The sequence below is a fragment of the Vombatus ursinus genome, unplaced genomic scaffold (genome assembly GCF_900497805.2).
Source record: "Vombatus ursinus unplaced genomic scaffold, bare-nosed wombat genome assembly UNPS02015397.1, whole genome shotgun sequence".
NCBI classification, from domain to species: domain Eukaryota; kingdom Metazoa; phylum Chordata; class Mammalia; order Diprotodontia; family Vombatidae; genus Vombatus; species Vombatus ursinus.
Window position 1 is genome coordinate 532,639 of NW_020955175.1, and position 18,464 is coordinate 551,102.

Genomic DNA, 18,464 nt, shown 5'->3' on the forward strand with positions numbered 1-18,464 from the left:
TTTTTCTCCTTCCTTCTCACTATTCTTTGCTGAATCTTCATCCAGGACGTGCTTACTAACCATGAGTGTTCTTGAGGCTCTGTCCTGGTCCCTTTTTTCTTTCTCTATTGTTTTGTTTCATGATATCAGAACTAATAGATTTAATTAACATCTTAACAACCCTGTGTTCAGTCCTAACCTCTCTCCTGACCTGAAGTCTCCCATCTCCAGCTCCCTATTGGAAACCTTTAACTGCAGGCATTTTAAACTCAACAAACTCAAAGCTCAATTCATTATTTCACATTACCCCAAAGCTCTCCTCTCTTTCTAACTTTCCTGTCAATGTTGAGCTCAACACTATCTTCCAGTGACCTAGGCTAGTAACCTCAAATCCTCACTATCACCTCACATATCCAATAAATGGTCTAATCCTGTTGTTTCTACCTCATAAAACCTCTAGTATGTGCCTCCTCTCCTCTGATATTTGAAACACTGTGGCACATTGTTACATATTATATATGTGTGTGAATGCATGTGTATATTTGTGTATATGCACATATGTGTAAGTAGACATACATGTGTATATGTGTGTATGTATGTATGCATCCAGACCTAGTCTCTTCCCTAAATTCCAGTCCCACATCACCAATTGCCTATTGGCCCTTTCAAACTGGATGTCCTGGAAACAATAAAACTTAACATGATTAAAATTAATCCCAACACTTCCATCTTACAAACTTCCTTGATTCTGTTGAAGTCATTACCATCCTTCCAATCTTCCAGATTAGCAACCTTATCATTATGCTGAATTCCTTACTCTCCCTCACTCCATATTATGGAAATTAAAATTGTCCAACCTGCAGTAAAAGAGACTGAGGCAGAGTTCTGAGCCAATGGCACTTTATTAAAAGGTCTGTGGTGCCCTCTAATGATGTGGACCTTAGTGATGGTGTAACCCCATCCCTTCATTTTACAAATGAAGATATAGACCCAGAGACATAAAGTGATTTGACTAATGTCATACAGCTGATAAATGATAAAGTCAATACTGAAACCCATATTGCTTGATTCCAATTTCAGTACTCTTTTTAAAATATTTGACAGTTTATTAAAATTATTTCTTGTCCATAAGCTGTTTTATTTTGCTTCCCATCCATATAGGGACAGGATCCTCTCCAATGCAGATCATTGCCTTCTCTACAATTTTGCTTTTACAGCTTAGGGCATTCATGGGTTAAGTGACTCATCCACAATCACACAGTCAGTATGTATCAGAGAAAGAACTTGAATACAACTCTTTCTGACGCCAGGGCAAGCTCTCTACATACTATACCTTACTGCCTCTTTTTCTCTAAAATAGTTTTTCCATATTTTTTTCAATAACTTGTTTAATTGAAAACTTATAGCATCAAGAATCTGGTATTATCTTAGGTAAAGATGAAAGACAATATATCAAATACATTAATTTGCTTAAATACTTTCAGGCATTCTTATAAATGCAGTAATGATATGGAAAATGACAATTGTTTATAATTTTTAAATACTTATTGTTGATACCTTTTGTTTTTCTATTATATTTTCTATTGTAATTGTAATATTGCAATTCTGTAATATAACATAATTCTACTCTAATTGTAATATTTTAAATATTTCTGTTGTATTTCTATTTCTACTGTAGTTAATTTTATGACAGGAAAGCTTCTCTATCCCCTCCAGATTGAACCTTCTCCTACAAATCAATTAAGAAAAATGAAAAGACATAATGCAATCATAACATCTGAAATTGCACACACTAATCTGTCCTTGTGGTTGTCCATTTCCATGTTAAGAAGAGGAAAATATGCTTCATTATCTATCAATTTTACAAAAAAAAATTTACTCAGAATTCATCTTCTTTAAAGTGTACTTTCTACCCTGCCTCAGTGCTTCCTCCTCCCCAGTCATCTCCTCCTTCCTTTGGATGAGTTCATCACTTCCATATAATGTTTACTTAAGTAATAAAACTGGGCTACTTTCATTCCCAGAGGATCTTATAGCCCAAGGCTTGATTCCAGAATAAATATGTGCCTCATGATAAATGTGTCCAGAAGCAGAACAAACACTGGGCAAGTCTTTGGACAAACTTCATCCCATGCTACCCCTCACCCCATGTTTGTAAGTAACTGTGTGTTGTCTAGGGAGCTCCTGCGGAAATCCAGTCCCTTGAAACCCAGACCAAATGAGCTGAAGCCTGACTGGAAGACTCATAAAGTCATATTTTACATCCCTGGTGAAGTCATGAGGGTTGAGCGACAACTGTGAACTCCTCAATATTAGAGAAAGACAGAAAATAAATCCAAGCTCTTAGGGACAACACTGGTTATGGGTAAGAATGGGGACACAGAACTCTCAGAGCATGAAACCTCTGCATTTCCAAATCTCTACTAGGACCTGTTGATTTCTTAGTGACTTGAGCAGGTAACAAATGGAGAAATGAATGAAACAAAATGATCAAAGTAGAGATATATCTGTACTCAAGAGGCAAAAAGGCATATACTTTGAAGGGAAAGGACAGAGAGGGGACTAAATTCTGAGTATGGCAATGCCTGTTTTTCTTCTTTAGGTCTTTACTCTCAGACCTGACAAAGGGAACAAACTGCAATTATCTAAAGGCATTAAAGAGATATATGAGGTCATGGGAAGTGTGACCAACTTGGGATTTGGGTTCATATCTTGTCTCTGACACTACCTTTTTGGTTATTTTACCTCAATGAGCCTCATGTCCCCCTCTTTTCTAGAATAAGGATATGATATTTACAATACTCACCTCATAATGGTATTGTAAGAAAACTGAGACACCATGAAATAATATATGGAGGTGGGGATTGTTGATGGTATTATTGTGATACTCCTTATCAGGATCTGGTTCTTGATTTTTTTTTTCCTGGCAGAACATTGTGCTACTCCCAGAATAGGGGTACTGAGTGGAAGTTGGGTGAGAATGGACAGGGAGGGACCAAGAGTTGAATCATGAAGTTTCTCTGAGCTCCTTCCTGGAAATTGTAGGAAAGCCCGTGTAGTAAAAGAGACTGTGGGGGAGAAAAATAAAGAATTCCAACCTCATCTATGTCTGTTTGTCCTTCCTTCCTCCAAGATCCTTGACACTCAAGCTTTCATTTCAACCCCAAATCTCCACATTGACTCCTCCTTGAAGTAATTATAGTCTCTAAAGGAAAGAACAAAAAGAAATTCTGGAGAGACATAGACTGCCTCTGGGTAGTGCAGTCATCATTAAACCATCAAACAGTTAAGGTAAGTTTTCTGATCCTTAGATAGGATATGTCTATAATTTGAAAAAAAAATAGAGATTTGATTTTCTGCCATAAAATCAAAATAGCTACCATTTCTATAACACTTCATAGCTATAAGCCTTTTATATTGAAACTACCAATGGTTCAGTTAGTAGAGTACTAGGTCTGGAGTTAAGAAAACTTGATTTCAAATCCAGCATCAGACACATACTACTGGATGATCCAGGGTAACTCACTTAACCTGTACTTGCCCCACTTTCCTGACCTGTGAAATGGGGACCATCAACCTCATAGAGTTATCGAATAGATCAAATGGGATACTATTTGCAAAATCCTTAGAACAGTTCTAGGTACATAGTTGGTGCTTAAGAAAAATGTTTTACCTTCCCGTCCCTTCCCTTTCTTACTTGTCCTTATGTAACGTATTACATGAGGGCTACTCACTTATCCTCCTTTCTTTTTTCCTTTTTTTTCTTCCTTCCTTCTTTCCCTGCTTCTTTCCTTCTACAAATATTTATTAAGCATGCAAATCATTGTGCTAGGTACTGTGCTAGGTACTAGAGAAACAAAGTTTAGATAAGTAAAAAATAATTGACCTTTAACCTGATAGAGCCAACAATAATTAGATTAGATATGACTGTCTAGCTGTGATCTTTTTCATAGCTAAAATGTTGTAAATAATTATTTATATAACCCTAAAGAATAAAGAGGACTGAAGAAACTTAAGAGCTCTCCTCTCTCTGATTCTCACCAGCTCTGCCTTCCTTTTCCTGCAGGGCTGGGTAGTCATCTCCATCAATGAGAAGAAAATCTCATACAATGGGCTTTGGAATTAAGGTTACATTTATGTTTGTGTTATCATTTGTTTCCTTGCTAATAAATTGTATAAGCAGTACTTGTGATGTTTGATTAGATCTATTTTATGTGTTTAAATCATAATATATACAAATATGCATATATATGTATATAAGTATGTAATGAATATAAATTGCATAGAAAGTGATGATCGTAGGTAAAGGAAGTTTCCTATATCGGTGAAGCCATAAGCCAATCCCATTCCCATTTGAAGCAAAGTGGGAAGCAAAATAAAACAGGTTACAAACAAAAAACAATTTTAATAAACTGTCATTTTTAAAAAGTGTACTGGACTTGGAATCAATATGTATATAAGTAAGCATAAATGTATACATATATGCATGTATACATATCTATATATATATATTCATATGAATATGAACCACCAATTATAAGAAATTATTTTTCTCTAGCTTATTAAATCAATAACATTTGTATGAGATTTTCAAAGTGTTTTCCTCAGAACACCCTTGTGAGTTATGTACAAGTATGTTATCTACATATATTTTATTTATATCATAAAAGGTAAGAAAATTATTTACTCACTATCAAAGGTATCTAAGTAGCATAATGGATAGAGTGTTGGACTTGGATTCAGAGAGACCTTAGTTGAAATCCAGGCTCAGATACTGCTTGGCTATGTGACCCTGGGGAAAAAACCTCTGTCTGCCTCAGTTTCCTCAACTACAAAATTGGGATAATAACACCTACTTCCTAGAACTGTGGTGAAAATCCAAAGGGATAATATTTGCAAAGCACTTAGTATAAATACCTGACACACAGTAGGCACTTAATAAATGCTTGCTCCTTTCCTTTCCCCCATATCACAAATTGTTGGCTCCAGTACTCAAGCACAGGTCTTGTTGACTTTAAATTTGGGGTCCTTTCCATTTCATGCCATTATCTTTCATGTACGGAGTGAAGTGGGCCAAAGACATGTATGGCTTTCTTCCGAAAGACTGACAATCTTTCAACATGGTATAATACTCAAAGAAATAATTGTTGACTGAGTGACTAATTAACCACAGATTTTATATGAGCCAATAGTGATGATGCTTATAATATAGTTTATATGATCACTGAATCACAGGATGACAACTTTTTAATGGACAAACTAGTGCAATTTTTCTCTGAAGAAAAAAATTAACAAAGGCTGCATTAGCACAAAATTATAGAGCACAGAGGGATTAGTAGTCTGGTTTTTATGTACTGGAAGAATACAATGTGAGACTATCATGTCTAATTCTGTTAACTACAAGGGGATGTTGAACTTAAAGATGGTAAAGCTTGTGGTGTGATATATAACCTGGGAAAGAGAGTAGATTTTGGTTTTTTTGTCCTGTTCAAGAGGATTGAAGTTGAAGGGTAAAAGTTATGAGGAGGCAGGCTTTGGCTATGGAAGAATTTCCTAACAACCGGTACTAACTCAAAGTAGAATAGACTTCAAGCAAGACTCTGGGTTCCCCATCAATGGAGGTACACAAACAGAGACTGGATTACCACAAGGGAGGAATAAAGTAGACATAATTCTTGAATTGGGTCAAAGGTTGGTGTAGATTGCTCTACCTCAAAAGACCCTTGGCACTCTCTAAGTCTATGATTCCATAGTTCCCTTTATTATAGAAATCACGGGAGCTTGGAGCACTATTTGCGTTTGGAGCAGCAATCACAGGAGTTAGAGCAAACCTAAGAAATCATCTCTCTGAATTTAAATTTCCTCATATATAAAATCGGAAAAATGATGGCACCTCTCTTTCATGGTTGTTGAGAGAATCTAATGAAACCATATTTATGAAATATTTTTAAATATATTTAAAATGTCATTATTAATATTATTATTTTATTCTTCTTTTCCCTTTGGATGTATTATAGATAGAAATGATCCTGAGAATGCAATGTCCTACAATTTTTTTTAACCTTTGATGTTTTCTAAACCATTACTCATGAGAATAAAATAGTTGCCTTTTGTAATCAAATACAATTTTGGGGATGTTAAGTCAATTTGCCATAGATTCATAGAAAGTTTCTTCATAATACCTCTAGTGGCTGACAGGAATCCAGGAATGATTCATTTCTCACCCCGTTCCCACATGGCTTTGATTTCTTCTTCTAAGCCCATTTATGATTTGGAAGCTTTTCATTTCATCGTAGTTTGACTTTTTTTTTTGAGTTGGAGTAAGAGTTGGAAAGTATTTTAGAGCAATTGTTATGGCAACATCTATTTAAAACATTATTCTTTTTTTTACATTATGTCTAGGTGATTATGGGCAACAGCTTTGTCTGAAATGATGTCCTTCTCCAAGTAAATTTTATTTGTTGAATTCTCAAGAATATTTTAGGATTTGCATATGTAATGAACGGATAGGTTATCTCTTGATTTATGAAAGGTTGCAGTATTCTTATGCATAATTCTGGTTACCTGATTATTTATTTTTAGGTATTCAGTAGGCATCAAAATTTTGTCACCAGCAATATTATTATTATTTTATCCAGCTTCACTTAAAGCATAACATCCTTTTATAATGTCACAAATCAAGTGGTCTGCCAATGATGTTCTAATATCTCCAGTGGCAGGAATGTCATAGGGAATTTATTCCATATGGAGTCAGATTGAATTTTTAAGAAATGATATCAACCTTGAATCTCTCCTTGTAACTTTCACTCATTGACCTTCTGTTCTCTCAGGACACATAAAAACTAATCTATCCTCCTTTTCATATGATCATCATTCACATATTTTTAAACTATGCTGTTTTTTCCCTCTAACTGTTCTCTTCTTGTACAGAATGTTCTACACAATGTAGGCACTTAATATGTCTTTGCTGAATTTGACTAATTGTGTTAAATGCCCATTGAAACTTCTGATTAAAAAATATCTATTGCCTTTTCTTAAAAAAAAAAGAGAGAGAGAGAGATCAGAGTTTGAAATAGATGTATTTATAATAGCCGCTTGCATTTGTATGTAATTTTTGACTTTCAAAGCTCTTTGGATACTTTAGTTCATTTTATTCTGACAAAAATCCTGTTAGGTAGGTACTAGTCTCCCCATTTTATAGATGAGAAAATTATTCTCAAAGTGATTCACCCAAGGTTACCTTAGCATTAAATGACGAAGGTGAAATGCACCAGTTGTTGACTCTTAAGTCCTGTACTTTACCCTTGCCCAAGTAGGTATTTTAAGAGTCAGCTGGGGAAACCTTTAAGCAGGAGACTGTTGGCAATCTTCAACAGAGATTAATTTTGGTGGCAATTCTTTTTTGCAGCAGAAAGCATGCTGACTCTACAAGTAACTGGTTTTGGATTCTGCAGTGTGATCTTCAGTAAGTCAATTTATCTCCATGGACCTCAATTTCCTTATCTGTGAAATGAAAGGTTATGCTAAATGGTCTCTAAAATACCTTCCAACTCTTGCTATATGATCTTATATCATTTGATGTTGATCAAAAAGTGGATTAGGTATTTGAGAGAAGAAAAGGGATTCCCTTTGATTTACTTCTTTGCTTGATTTTCCTTTCTGTTTTTATTTACCATTTAGTTAATTTCAAATGTGAAGAGAAGGATTAAATGACTTCAAGAAGCTTCTTTCATCCCTGTGAGGTAGACCTTTCATAACTTGCCTTGGCTTCATTTTGGGAACTTCCTCAGGTAGAAACCTATCCCTCTTGGTGCTTACCATGTCCACTGTAAATGCTACAAATTATGATGATTTGACCTTCTTCCTGATTGGGATTCCAGGACTAGAGCATGTCCACATCTGGATCTCTATCCCATTTTCCTCAGTGTATATTGTTGCCATTCTGGGCAATTGCACCATTCTCTTCTTTATCAAGACTGAAGCCAGTCTTCATGAGCCCATGTACTATTTCCTCTCCATGCTGTCTGTCTCAGACTTGGGTCTATCTCTCTCTTCCTTACCCACTACTATGGGAATATTACTATTTGATGTACAAGAGATCCATGCCACTGCCTGCTTCGCCCAAGAGTTCTTCATCCACCTGTTCACAGTCACTGAGGCATCAGTGCTTTCTATCATGGCTTTTGACCGCTATGTGGCCATCCGCAACCCTCTGAGATACAGTACCATATTGACCAGTTCACGTGTGGCCAAGATAGGACTTGTTCTGGTTGCTAAAAACATTGTCTTGATACTACCACTTCCCTTCCTTTTAAGACGGCTAACATACTGTCAGAAGACTCACCTCTCTCACTCTTACTGTCTCCACCAGGATGTCATGAAGCTGGCTTGCTCTAACAATAGGGTGAACATCATCTATGGTCTATGTGCTGCTCTTTCCACCATGCTTGACTTGATCTTTATCACTTTCTCCTACATTATGATCCTAAAGACAGTGCTAGGCATTGCAGCCCCCAAAGAACAGCTCAAGGCTCTCAACACCTGCATATCCCACATCTGTGCTGTTCTCATCTTCTATGTGCCCATGCTGAGTGCAGCAATGCTCCATCGCTTTGCCTGGCATATCTCTCCTCTGATCCACATCCTCATGGCTGATGTTTTCCTCCTGGTGCCACCCCTCATGAACCCCATTGTGTATTGTGTGAAGACCAGGCAGATCCGAGAGAAGATCCTGGAGAAGATGGGTCTGAAGAGAAGATGGATAAAGGGAGGGAATAAAAAGAAGGGATAGGAAATCAATGCTGATTTATCTTTGAGGACAAAAAATCGAAGGAAATGGTCAAAAGTTTCTCATAGGTAAAAGCTTATTAGTAACCCTTATTCACTGAAGAAATCAATAATGGGAGTAGGAAGATGGGTCAAGAAAATTAGTGTAGGTTAAAGTAAGGACAAGTGATTGATATGTAGACTCCTTTTCCCAGGAAGGCTTTAGGGCAGAGTGCCTTCTCAAATGTTTAGATTAGGTATGCCCCTTCTTTGAATGAGTTTAGGGATTATGGTGAATGACCTCTTTTTTTCTGTGTTCTCTCCTGTATCTTAGGGAATCTACCTTTTTCCTTTTTATTTCTTTTTGAAAATTATAACATTGTCAATCTTTAGCTCTATAGCATATCTCCTGTTCTCTCTAAACCATCAAAGATCATGACAACTGTGTCAACACTTCCCTCTTTGTTCCACTCTAAATTTCTGAAACTCAAAGAGTATCTGGAATGCCATCTTCTACATAGTTTGTCTACTGGTCAAGACAATTGTCATTAATTATTTTAAGAGCACCTGGAAATCTCAAGTTTCCCATAATACTTTTCCAAAATGAATATAAAAGAGATGACTTCACTCCTCTTCACCTTTCCATCACTTTAGGCCCAATGTAAATGTCATTGTCTCTTTCCTGACCATCCCTGTATGAAGTAATTAGTTCCTATGGATTCCCAAAGCACTTTATCATTTTATATGTTTTTAAAAGATTTATTTACTGTTCATATATTCATTCATTTACCATTCTATTAATCTATTTATCTCACTTTATCTATCTATCCATCTATCATCTATTGACATAGTTATTACCACACATACAGCTATGCACAGACAACTCCTACTTTATGAAAGGGTTTTACTTTCATATAAAAGATAGAAATGTGGTACAGTAAAAAATCTTTAATTCTGAAGTCAGAAGACCTGGGTTCAAATTCTACTTCAAATACTTCTTAGTTGTGTCATCCTAGGCAAATCATATAAGCTTTCTGGGCCTTGGTTTTCTTGTCTTTAAAAGGATTGCCCAGACTAAATGACAATTTAAGTCCTTTTAACTTAAAAATCTATGATCTAATGATTCTAAATGCATTTGTAAGACATTATTTTTTTTTTGAAATTGAGATATATTTTCCCTTAGAAAGTATGTAATATATGGAGCCTAGGTATTCAGGCCAACCCATAGAAGTATACTTACTAAAAAAAAGTATACTTATTGCCTTCTAACCCTTTTGTTTCATCCCAGACCTGTGATTGCATTGGTTTGGGGTCTTCTCTATAAAGAAACTCCTTCTACTAATGCAGATCAGTAACTGTTCTACAATGTATAGTATTAGAGATTTGTCTGGGACATTTAGTGGTTAAATAATATGACCAGAGCTACACAGGCAGTCAGTATTGTTTAAGAGACCAATCTTGAATCCAGATCCTCCTGATTCTAAGTTTTTCCCTCTATCCATTATACTACAGTCTTTCATTGAACCAATATTTTCCTAATGATACTCAAGAATCTCATAACCATGAAATGTGAACATCTCTCTTCATTGAATTGTAATAAAAGACTCAATGACATTTAAGTTATATTGGGGTAGATCATATGGCCTTTGGCAAGTGCTACATCAGTACCTGGGGGTAAGGACTGCGATAAGAGCTGATGAAGTTTGGGAGGCAGTAACAGGAAATCCAAGGTGTCGAAACTGCTGAAGGGTTTGGACCTACTTTTAATGCAATTCCCTATATAGATCCTTCCCTACTTACCCACCCACCCACCCCTTTATATTCTTTCATGGGTCCCAGGAAATGATTGGCCCTGCCACAGTAATCCTAAACATGCACTGCCCCATCCTGGACTAGGGTAGGCTGTCAGGTGTATCAAGAAGTAGGCACTGAATGTGAGTGTGAGGGAAATCAAGGAGTCGACTAAAATAGAGGGAAGGGAAAATAAAATGTGATAGAAGGAAGGGAAAGACATCCAAATTCAGACAATAGTAGCAGAAATGGGGCTCCCAAGGCTATTCCTGGCCTCTGGGTAATTGTTCTTATGTCAAGGAGATATTTATTTCAGAAGAACCTATTAGGGAATCCTCCACATTAATTTGAACTATTTTTTTTATCTATATATACTTTTTTTCCTAGACTATAAAACTCTTTGAGAGTCTTTATCTAGGAAAAACTTGCATAAAGTAGGTTCTCAAATAAGTATTTGAGAATGCTTTACCTATTCTATCCTCTTCCCTATCTCACCATTGAAATAATCAGCTTTCACACTACTTAAAATTCAGCTTTTTGAAGTAGGAAGGTAAGAGACAGTGTAGTTGAAAGATTATACTGGAAAGATGAAAAATTTGGAGAGAGAAAATCTAGGTTTAAATTTTGACTATACAACTGACTATTTGTGTGATCTCTTAACTTCTCTAGCCCTCAATTTCCTTATTTGTCAAATGAAGGTTTTATTATTTAGGGTTTCTTTTGGCTCTAAATCTTATAATTTTAAAGAATCCTATTATTAAAATCCAGAAATCACCTCAGTCCAACCCCTACATTTGCCAATTGAGGAAACTGAGTCCTAGAGAAGATATATGCTTTTCTCAGAGTCACAGGAATAATGTGACATGGCTGGGATCCAGGTGTTCTGACCACAAAACCAGCACTCTCTTCTATATAACACTTAGAATAATGCATGAAACAGTAGTTGCTTAATAAATATTTATTGACTAATCATCTCTCGTATCAGTGCTCCATTCATAGCAGATATTTAATAAATATTTGTCAAATGGAATTTTTTGATGCTGTTATTTTTCCATGTATGTGCCAATGCACATATCTTCATTGCTGTGACTATTTTAGCCTGCAAACTCTTTAAGGTATACCAGTGGATTTGAGTAAACTTTAAGTCTTTCTTTCAGTCTTTTTTTTCATCATGGAACTTTTCCCCATATCCTTTTAGCTGAAAGTGAGCTTTCTTTTCTCCAAATTTCTTAAAATGGATAGCATTTTCTGAATTTTCCTTTCTTTCCAAAATACTCTATCTTGTATTATGTTTAACTGTCTAAGGTAGATATTCGCCATCACCACCACCACCAAAATAGAAAATAAACTTTTTCAAATCAAGAACTGTGTCATTTAAAAATATATTGGAAGCCTAAATATCTTTCGCTATAGAAATCCATTGTCGTAGTGTTGGGTAAGCATTAATGGTACCAGTTATATAATTTATTAACAATTCAACAAATATACAAAAACATATTTAAATATTTTAACAATAGCAAGCTGAAAAAGTGCACAAACAGCATTGTGTCTAACCACAAACTGCAACTAGGCATAAAAGCCCCCTTCAATAAGAGGTCCTATGGAGTCTATGGAGTAAAACTTGAAATAAAACACAATGTTGGGCAGAACAATATGACACCTTCAGGGAGAGTTAACATCATTAAAATGTTGTTTCTGGGATAGTTAACCCCTGGACTGAGGTTCAACATCCTAACCCCCTTCCCTTAATGAATTTTGAAAGCTGGGGGAGGGATGCAGAATTTTCTTTTTTTGAAAAGTGATTAAATATTTTAGGGGGGATAATTCCATGAACTTTTCATGTCTGTCCCTCTATCCTTCCTATGTATAGCCCCACTAGTGGAAAGATGGGGTAATAAAGTGGTTTCTGAGGAAGCAAGCCTTCGCTAACAGTCTGAAACCTCAGCCTTGAGAAGTAGCATCTCTTATTATTGGGCCTTTTGCCACTTTCCCACTTAAAGACACTTATTATATTTGGGCCTGTTAGAGGTTCCTCCAGATAGGTCTAATTATATTGGCTCTAGTTTAAGAGGTCCATATTAGTCAATCCATATAATATGCCCTTGTATGCTCTAAGGGATATAACAGACAAGCCTCATAGATTGTTTTTGAAGAAAGTACTTTTTTTTTTAAATGGAAGCATTATTGAGGAAAGTACTATTTTTAGAGCCTCAGATCTGGGAAAGTATGAAGCATGTTCTTAGGATTGGGAGGAGGAATGGTGGGAAAGAATAACCTGTCTGGAAGGGTAGGTTCACATTATGAAGTAGAAGGTCACAAGATTGATTAGAGACAATTGTGGAAGTCAAGTAGAGGCCACTGGGAGTTGGGGAAATGGAAGATAAAAATGGTGTTTGGGAATGATGAATTGATCAAAAGTAAACATGTTATGGCAAGATATTATTATTCTCTGTGATTACTACTGTCCTCATCCAGGTGCAGGTTCTCAAAAATAATGACCTAGATGGGAACAGTTAGGAAGCAATTCACATATTCCTTATGATCCATGTTTTCAGACTGGTTACCAGACACCCTAATTTCATCTTTTCCTCTACCTTTGGGTCCAGGAACAACACCTATCCAGGCCATTTAATTAACTGAGAATATAGATTTTAGTATAATCAGCAGTATTTTAATAATTTTTTACAAATTCTTTGAAGTAAGAAATGAGGAGAGTCTTCTCATTCTTTGTCTATGGTTCATCCCACTTTCCTATGCTATGCTAGAGCCAGCTTTAATTGTTCTGCAATAACCAACTGTTAAATTTTCAATTTGAGTATTTATACCTCAGAAATTTGGCAAATTCTATAAATAAAAGCATGACTTATTATTTTGTTGATGGTTGAGATTTTAAAAAGTGATGAACAACATCAATAATGCAGATTAAATTTATAAGTATGTCATGGGTGCATTTTCTTTTTCTTTTGTTTCTTTTTTTTTTTTTTGAGAACCAGTTATTAAACATTTACCAGCACACCCCTGGCATAAGACCCAGTCCAAACCCTGACTCTGCCACTTATAAACTGTGTAACCTTAGGGAAATCAATTCCCTTCTTTGAGTTCTAATTTCTACACATATCAAATGCCAGTATTTGTAGGGGAAATCTCATGAATTTGTTGTGAATTAAGGACTATGTGAAATTTAAAGATCTCTAATAATAGAGTAGAGTTGTTATTTTTAGCCCTCTTGCTATCTCAGGTCCAGGGTCCCACATCTGATTAGAACATTTCTGAATCAAAATCAGATCAAAACATGAAAAACCATGAACCATGGACATCACTGTATCCATCCTTCTGGACTCCATAGATGAAGAAACATGAAATCCAGAGAGGGGTAAATAACATACCTGAGGCCCCTTAGCAAGTAAGAGATAGAGTAAGATTTAGAACTTGCATTTCACATTATCTAGATTTAAAACCAGGAGGGGCCTTGAAGATAATTGAATCCAACTCTTTCATTTTACAAATGAGGAAACTGAGGCCCACAAAGGTTAAGTGACTTATCACTTAGATTAAGTAACTATGGATTGGACAGTAACTGAACCTGTTAGTCCATTCAAATAGGGAACTTGTGAGTAAAGAAATTCTATGTACCAATGTATCTTCTTACAACTTAATCTTAGAGAGTTACCTACAGTAGAGATTTCAAATACATTGCTCACCAGTGGAGCAAATTAAAATGTAATTGGGAAATATTTAACAAAATAAGTTAAAATAGAACAAAACATAGAAGTACAGAGTGATAGTTAAGGAAGGACTATATACATTACAGACACTCATGAGAAGAGAATTTGAAAGCAAACTCATGGGTCCTACATTCTACTGAGCCCCTGAGGACCACTACAGATATGAATGTCATGTGGAGACCAAGGGAACTCTCACACTAGGGAGAGGCTCCTCAGGGGATAGACCTTAGGCCTTTATAAAGTCTCATAGTTTAGGGCTCCCTAGTGAACATCCACATGGCCTGTGCAATTATCTTTCCCCTATTTTTTAAATGGAAAGTACTTCCCTCTCAGTTTTCTCTGGACTAAGAGGTTCAAGTTTCTTGGGAGAGAAGTTGCCATGTGGATGACAGTCTCAAAGATATAACTAACTGAAAAGTGAGAATCTCGATTCTTATTTTACACAGTAACCTCTTCCTTGGTCTCTTTCTAATGCTTGCATCAAATAGGTGAAGGAGTTCTGAAGAATGGAATATTCTGGTTAGAGCTGGTGGGGGGGGTATTTATCAGTTGAGAGAGGATCCAGATGGGTTGGATGCTCCATGACAGAGGTACGTGAGAAGAGTAGATAACGTGACCTTTAAAAGTTATGGACATTTATTGGAGGGGTTATTAACCTAGGGTGTGTGAACATTTTAATTGATGACTATATTTCAGTATAATTGTTTTCCTATGAATTTTATTTTATACATTTAAAAACTTTGTTCTGAGGAGTTCATAAGATTCATCAGACTGCCAAAAGGATCAATTACATAAAGGAGCTTAAGAACCGATGACTTTGACCCTCAGAAATTTATATTCGGGTCAACCAGCCATGAAGAGTATCATCCAGAATTTTTGAGGATGCAGAGAAAAGCAGGTAAAGATGGAAGTGTTAGGGCATAACCAGCAACAGGTAGTTTGGTTGAAAAATCTTTGACTATGGATCTTGAAGTCATGTGTCAATATCAGCTCTGCCTGGGCAGAAGGAAAGACTGAATGAGCACTGAATAAGAATCTTAGTCTAGTATCAATCTATTTTGGAAGGACTGATGCCCTAAGGATCCTCGGGAATTCTTCAGACAAAATTTTCTTTTTAAATCATATATGGAGATAGGATAGATTTGTGGCAACTAGGTGGCAGAGTGGATAGAGTGCCAGACTTGGAGTCAGGAATACCTGCGTTCAAATTCCACTTCAAATACTTACTGGCTGTGTGGTTATGGGCAAATCATTTATCCTCTGCATATCTCAGTTTCTTCACTTATAAAATGAGGATAGCACCCATTTTCCAGGGTTATTATGAGAATAAAATGAAGTAGTAGTTAAATTCTTTGCAAACCTTAAAGTGCTAAATAAATATTTATTATTGTTCCTTCAGAGAATGAAGAAATGGACCAATTATATATGTATATTTATGTGTGTTTGTGTTAACTTCGACAGCAGTTATTAAGTTCCTTGTTGTTCAATTGCTTCAGTCATGCCTGAATCATCACAACTCCATTTAGAGTTTTCTTGATAGAAATGCTAGAGTTGTTTTCCATTTCCTTCTTCAGTTCATTTCACAGATGAGGAAACTGAGACAAACAGGATTAAGTGATTTAACCCAGGGTCACACAGCTAATAATAATCTGATGCCATATTTGAAGCAGGTAAATGAATCTTCCTGACCTCAGTCCCTGGCACTTTATCCACTGTGCCACTTAGCTGCCAAAAAATGGGCTAGATGATTTTTAATGTATTTCCTAGTTTTAAATTTACAATATTATGAACTGTAAGTTCTAGGCCTTTCTCTGTCCCTAACTTGCTACTCAAACTTAAGTAAGTCATTTTGATTTTTTGCTTTTCATTTTATTCATCCATCCATGGGAAGAGATCATAAAACCTACTCTCCTTACTTCATAGAAATGAAAGATCAGTCAATTATTCAGTTAATAAATATTTATTAAGCATGTGCTGTGTCTCACCAAAATTTTTTCATATTTTAAGTCCATGTCCTCTTATTCTTTTTACATTGAGGCAAGTGGGAATAATTCCAGGGCTAAAAATAGGCTGTAATGTTAAAGGTGGTGTTTATACAACTAGTACCAGTTCTCTTGTTGCTTATGTCTTCTCCTTGCTCCTTTGTTCTATGTTCACTCTTCTAGCTCCCTACCCAGTCCCTTTGCTTTCCCTATTCACCTTCCAATGGCCCCATCTCCTTCTCACTCTTCATACCTTTTCCTTTACAATCATAGAATATTGAACCTTTATTTAGAAAACCACATATTAACATTATTTATGTTTTGTTCTATTTTAATTTATTTTACTAAACATTTCCCAATTACATTTCAATTTGTTCTTAGCTGCACTGGTTGGCAGTTTGTATGACATCTCTACTCTACTCTTTAAGACTAAGTTGCAGAGAAGATACTTACCTACATTTTAGATAGAATTTCCTTATCCACAAGTTCCCTATTTCAGTGGAATGACAGGTTCAGTTACTGTCCAATCCACAGGCTAAATAATCTTATCTCCATTCTACAGGAGAACATAGATAAATAACTTACCCAGATTTATATGTCACAAATTTATAAGTCACAGACCTAGAATTCAAAATCAGGACATAAAACTCCATTCTCAATATTCTCTCCACAACTTCCTCTTATTAAAAATGCTATCTCCAAGGGGTAGGACTAATTAAGTGAGATTAAATTCATGTCCAGAAGACTGACCTTAACTCCTACTTCCTCAGTCCCTTTATGTAGAACCAAAATGCCCATGAAATCTGCAACAATGTGGGAGAAAGGAGTAGGGACTGCTCTATGAAACCTGGTATACGAGCGTGTTATGTATTGTTGGTCCAACTTCACCACATGTGAGCATCTTTGGTGAATATTTGATTCATGAGGTGAAGACAAACATATGTGTGCATAATCGTGCTTATGTACCCCCACAAACATTATATGCAGCCTCACCACTAAGCGGGATATGACTAAGAGGCAAAGAAATTCTACTAGATTAAAGTGGGGATTTTGAATCTTAGCTTTGGGAAAAAATGAAAGACTTTCACTTTTTTACCATTCAAAGGGATAAATGTAGCCCTCTACAATGTTAGGGGGATGGTTAAGATGAACTCTAAGAATTATTTCATTTTTGAGTTATCTATGAACTAACCAGGAGAATAGGAATAATTAAGTGGTTGACAGAGTGAATTAGAATGGTAGTATTATAAAATGGAGAGATTTAGAGAAGTCATTGATTCCAGTCCCTGTTTCTCACTAACCTCCCAAGAGGAAATAGCACTCTTTTCCTCTGGATCTTCAGGAACAAAGACCTTATTCCGCTAATCAGTTACACATCCAACATTTTTATCATTCCAAGTTCAGAAAATGCTCACTGTGTCTCACCAAAATCTCTCCTATTTTAAGTTCACATCCTCTTATCCCTCTTACAGTGGGGTAATGATAATGGAAGTCAAAGCTAAAAATAAGCTGTGATAGTAAATAGGATGGCTATACAATTGAGTACTAGCACTCTTGCTGCGTGGCTCTTCCTCCTGCTTCTTTCTTCTCTTATGTTCACTCTTCTAGCTCCCCACCCAGCCCCTTTTGCTTTCTATTCACTTTCTAAAGGCCTCTATTTCCTTCCCACTCTTCTCAGTCTGTACTCCCCAGAGACCTAGTGTGGGCAGAAGAGAGAATGCTCCCTTGGATTTAGGAAACTATTTTTGTAACATCCATCCTTGCAATTAAATCCTTTTTTTTTTTTCAAAAAGTTAATTGATATTAACTGGTTGATTGATATTAGGAAAACTTCATTGGATAGGGGTTTATAAATGATACTTTTAAACAACCCCAAACCTGCAGGGTTACCCAGTGATAGAACCCCAAGGAGAAAAGTATATAACTGCCCTCTGGGGACTCAACTTAACAGTGGGGGAATAAAGAGCATCCTAAACGTCTTCCATCATTTCCTTTTCCTCTGCTCTCCTCTTCCTTCCATCTTTGAACTCCTCTGCTTCCACTAGTATGCTTGGGTCCTGCTTTTCTGAGACTGTTCAGTTGTAGTAATTTATTTCCAAGGAGTGGGGGCTTGATACAGCCACCATATTAAATTCTACTCCTTAGCACAAATTAATCAGAAAACTCAAGAGGTCTTTACTGATATTAAACAATTTCTATTTACTAAGTCATATTTTAGATC

General features: G+C 36.1%; 1 protein-coding gene across 1 annotated transcript; it reads left to right on the forward strand.

The window, feature by feature from the left end:
* The first annotated feature begins 7,789 nt into the window (after window positions 1-7,789).
* On the forward strand, window positions 7,790-8,770 carry LOC114032063 (olfactory receptor 51A4-like). The gene has a single exon (XM_027847268.1). It carries the CDS (start codon window positions 7,799-7,801, stop codon window positions 8,768-8,770), a length of 972 nt encoding a protein of 323 aa, XP_027703069.1. The 5' UTR covers window positions 7,790-7,798.
* The last annotated feature ends 9,694 nt before the right edge of the window (window positions 8,771-18,464 follow it).

Excerpts from the sequence above, each read along its gene's own strand:
- LOC114032063 (XM_027847268.1), top strand. The coding sequence starts at position 7,799 with ATGTCCACTGTAAATGCTACAAATTATGATGATTTGACCTTCTTCCTG.